Source organism: Vidua macroura, chromosome 4 (assembly GCF_024509145.1).
Source record: "Vidua macroura isolate BioBank_ID:100142 chromosome 4, ASM2450914v1, whole genome shotgun sequence".
Lineage (NCBI taxonomy): Eukaryota > Metazoa > Chordata > Aves > Passeriformes > Viduidae > Vidua > Vidua macroura.
The window spans coordinates 15,212,141-15,217,002 of record NC_071574.1 but is presented as its reverse complement, the minus strand read 5'-3'; the positions used below and the strand labels follow the sequence as shown (position 1 = coordinate 15,217,002).

The 4,862-nt window shown below is 44.2% G+C and overlaps 1 protein-coding gene across 1 annotated transcript in view; it reads left to right on the top strand.

Moving 5' to 3' along the window:
- The window catches only part of SPATA5 (spermatogenesis associated 5), a 161,959-nt gene that overhangs the window by 29 nt on the left and 157,068 nt on the right, over positions 1–4,862 (top strand). Inside the window, 6 exon segments of the mRNA XM_053975256.1 lie at positions 2–49; positions 51–210; positions 612–736; positions 1,320–1,477; positions 2,629–2,687; positions 3,509–4,114. Coding sequence (XP_053831231.1) covers positions 2–49; positions 51–210; positions 612–736; positions 1,320–1,477; positions 2,629–2,687; positions 3,509–4,114 — 1,156 coding nt within the window.

Here is a 4,862-nt window from a genome sequence, read left to right as displayed (position 1 = left end):
AGCGGGGCGGGGAGCGGCCGCCCCCGGGGCGGTGCCGGCCTCTGCTCCGGAACCGCTCTGCGCCAGGCACGGGAAGCATGTCCGCCTCCTCTTCCAGAAGGAAGAGCAAGGGGCGCCCGGCCGCGGGCGGCGGCTCCCCGCGGGATGCTCCCATCGGAGCTGCCGCGGGCGGACCGCTGGTGCTGCGTGTCGCCGACGCCGTGGAGGCAGGTACGTTGTGAGGGAGGCGGGGATGGCAGCCCCGGCCCCGCTGCCTCAGCCCGGCGCGCTGAGGGCGCCTCGTTTGAATCTGAGTCCCTGCCCAGCCACTCTCGCGGCCGCTCAGGAACGGGGGATCTCTCCGACCGGGCCGCCATGAAACCTACTCTTATCCCCGTGGAAGGGTGCCGGCGGAAGCGAAATCGCGGTGGAAGGGGAGGTACCGAGCGGCAGCGTGGGACCGCCCGTGTTGCCATCCCCACCGGCGGCGCCTCACGGGGGTCCGCGCGCTCCCCTCAAGGCGGGCGCCGTGCGGGCTGGCGAGATTGTGCTTCCCGGGGAGCGCGGAAACGCTGGGTTTACTGTGGGGAAGGGGAGAAAATTTTTTTTTTTTTTTCTCCCGAAAACTTTAGGAAGTGACAAAGTCCCGAAGATGCTGCGCAGAGCGCTGGCGCAGCTGTCGCTGAGCAGCATGAAGTCTGCGGATCTTTGTATAGGGAGGCCAGCCCTGCTCACCTCCGCTGATGGGCGGCAGGAGGTGAGACCCTTTCTTGACCCTATAAGTGCTTTTCCCGTGCTGTTAGCCTGTTCCTGTTGTATTTAATGGAACCAGCATGGATCATGCATTGAGAAAGATGGTGAATATGCTCGTCCATGTTTTCTACACTGTCGTTGAATCAGTATTCTCCGTGTTGGAAAAAATCCATGCAGCTGATTTTTTTCCTATACATTTATAATGTTAATAAATGTGTGTGAGTAAATGGGTTATATATTTTATCTTGCATAAGCAGACATCTATTTTACTTGCAAATAAAGTGTATAGTTATTTGCTAACCTTTTTTTTCACTGCTGCGTAGCATTTTCTGATCAGCATAGTGTATGCTTTTGAGTAATCTCCAGAATGTGTACAGAGTCCTTGTGGAAATTTTTATCACATTTGTAGGCAAAATATAACCCCTACAATTCTGAAAGTGTCTTAGGTCAAATCTTAAGAGCTCAGTGTCCCTTGTGTCTTGCTCAGTGGAACCAGGTTTTAACCTAATCCTTCATATTAACCTTGACTGGAAATGAGAGGGGCAAGACCTCAACTGACAGGTGTTTGCTTTGAAAACTCTTCCTAGGTCTGTACTGCTTGGCCCACCACAGGCTTCCCGGGCGGGAAAATTGGGCTGGTTGAAACCACACAGAAAAACCTGAAAGTAAATCCAGGTGATGCCATCACTGTGCAGCCTGTGACTGGTGCAGTCATCCAGGCAGAGGAAGTCGATGTAAGGTTGAGGTATGGAACCTGTTATAACCTGATTGAGGTTTTTATTCAACCAGTTCATGTCAATATTTTGTCATTCTCTTTATCATTGCTCAGAGTTGGCATTTGGATTGTTGTAGAGTCTGATTATAGTTATTTCCTAAATAAAGTTACTTTACAGTTACTTTTGAAAGTGTCCTAGCACTTAAATAAACATCACAGTTCCCAGGCAGTCATTTGCAGATTTTTTTTTCCATGAAGAAATTCCTCCTGATGTCCAGAGAGCCATAGTTTCATGTAAGAAGCAAGAACATAAATTACTAAAAGAATACATTGAAGTCTCATTGCTCAAGTACTTCCTAGGTTTCTAGATGCTTTACAGGCGTAGTTCATTCTCTGCAAATTAAACACCTCTGGGTATTGCTTGTCTGCATAATTTAGCTTTTCCTCCACTTAAAAGAATCAATCCCCAACTCCAGACCCCAACAACGTATGTGTTTACTCATCAGGAAAGGCTGTTAAGAGGTGTCCTCTAAATTAACTTAATACGCCTGTTTTCCATCAAGTTGCTTTCTTGATCGCTACAATCGAGAAACGGCTTTTCATTGACAGGCTTAGGGCTCCCCCCGTTGTTCCCACTTGGAGTTGCAGCAGCTGCGTCTGCTGTAAAGGCCCTTGATGCCGCTGCTTTTCAGTGTGCAGGTGTGAGTGATTGCAGAAGTTGTGGACTTCCATCTGCAGAATGGGGATGAAGTGAGTCTTAGCTCTGAGTCAGCTAACTAAACGACTAGAAAATGCTTTGTGGGAAAACTTGGGAGTGTTTTGATAGTGGATGTGCAAGTGCTCAAGGCACTGTTTTAGTCAGTAGAAGTTGTGTATGTGTGTCTGCAAGGCTGAAAGAGACCTGCCTGATCTAAATTCTTCTCAATTCAGTACCTGTAGCAATGATTATTGTACCTGCAAAGGTAAGATGGCTGCATTGCCTATTTGTGATCCTAAGAAATGATAAACACAGCTTAGGATTTTGTTAATTACAACATTTTGTTTGGCAAAACTGGATTAAATAGGTACGCTTCTTTTGTTACTATGTGTCTAATATCTTCAGGGTTAAGTCCATATGATATGAAGACTGTGGTTTTGGTTATAAGTGCTTGGAAAATCAATTTTTTCCCTTCCTACCACAGGGACAAAGATGCCACTGTTAATGCTGAGGAAATGTCTGTCTGTCTGCTGAGAAACCTTGGTATGAGTTTTGCTGCTTCTCTTTTGACTGTTCAATTTTTGTAGTTCTGGATACAAGAGCGAACGTTTTCCTTTTATGTCCTTAATCAAGGGCTTATGGCAAAATTAGGGGATGTTATGTTGCTCACACATTGTTCAGGGATCTGTCTTGGGCTAGCTAATTATATCATGCTGTAAATATCTAATTTGCATTAGTTGTGATTCCATTTCTCCTGTCCATTACTTGTATTGCTGGCTCGAGGTAGGAGTGTTCAGCAGCCATTGACAGCCTTCAGGCTGATGCTGCTGTGGTGAACTTCAGAGTTTACTCACACTGTGAGGAAAAGAGTGCACTGCTGCACATTAATAACAAGTTAAAGGATCAACATTAACTTGAAATTCCAATCTCTGAATCCCTTTTATTTATGTTGGTGGTGAATAAGTAAAGTTGCTCTTAATTGGGTGGTAGGTATATGTAAGTAAGGCAAAAAAGCAAGGTAAGTTATTCAAGGTAGTGAATGTAAAATTTTTACTTCTTACAATACAAATTCAAAAATCCTCCCTTTGTATGAAATTTAAGAAGCTGAAATTAATCATGAGTTTAAGTTTAGGAGATTACATATGATACTGACAAATGTTTACCCAGTAGAGTCTTCTTGTGCACAAAATGATCAAAGAACCTGAAATTACCTCATAATTACCTTCTGTTATGTTAATTTATAGCACTTTCTAAGCTTCCTGATAAAGAATTATTCTGATGCAGGAATATCTGAGTGTTAATTGCTGCCAAAGTAGATTGAAATAGCATCATTGTTTTTTTTTTCTTCTTTAATCATCTCATAGATGGTAAAATAGTCCTGCCAGGAAACCTCTTGGCTTTCACTTACTATGGCAAACTTTGCAACATCGTGGTGATGAAAGTGAAGGGGACTGACGGTGCAGAGCTGATTGCCCAGGGCGGTGCCATTCCCGGTGATTCCAGTGAGCCAGACCTTGAGAGATCTGATTTGGAGAGCAGCGCTTTGGACTTGTCCTTACAGCTCAGCAGGATGGACATTGGTGACAGTCCAGAGGTTGCCTCCGTACGCACCCCGAGCAAAGCCGTGGATCTAGGCTCACCCAGTGCTCCAGACTCTGGGCATGGAGACAAAACCAGCAGGGGAGATGGTGCAGACCTCACCCAAGATCTTCAGTTGGCTGGGGAAGGCAGCACTGAGGGGCTCCCACTAACTGGCAAAATGGGAGTAATGAGCAATACAGATTGTTTTTACTTCATTTCTTCAAGAACTAAAATCAATTTTATTGAACCAAGGACCAGTGTAGCAGAGGATGGCAAATGTCAGTCCCGGGTCACCTATGATATGATAGGAGGCTTAAGCAGCCAGCTCAGAACTATTAGAGAAACTGTTGAACTGCCCTTGAAGCAACCTGAACTGTTCAAGAGTTATGGTATGATGCCTGAGCGTTGGCTTACTTCATTAACTTTCTTCTTTAATGTGACTTTTTTTATTTTTAAGCACTAATTACTCCAGGATTATGCACCGAATTTTATGTAATTGATCTGGCAAACTTCTTTGTCCCAACAATGTCAAACTGCTTTATAATTACACTGTGTTGATACTGTGGAAATGTTCTGGTTAGCCTGCATAAGAAACAGTTAAGCCGGGAAGAAATGTGTGTCTGTACCAAAATTCAGGCATGCATGAGGAGAATTTATAGCAAATAGGAAAGACTTCTGTACTTGGACACTTGAAAGGGGCAGTTGTTTGTGTTGTCATAAGACTTTGTGTTGTTAGACTCAGTTAAGAATATCTTTTAAATGGAGAAGAACTCAGATTAATTCTTCTGCTATTTTTATCCCTGTGTGTTCCTGCAAAATTTTAAGGAGGTATTTTGAGCTGTTTACTCCAACTGCTCAGTGTGTTCAGCATGGAATTACAGGGTGGAAAACCAAATATGATTACTGTTGCCATACATAAAGTTATAGCTAATATATATAAACACTTGCAGGATTTTTGTGACTCTGTGTTGTGTATTTATCACAAATGGCCGTGTACCTTGTTGAGGCGTGCATTGCTGTGAGACAGGGCTCTTTTACCTATAAATATTTCTTTACTCTCTTGTCTTGGAGGCCCTTTATTTCTTTCTATGACCTCTTCTCCCACACACACTTCAGAGAAGAGGTATTCTCAGTGGA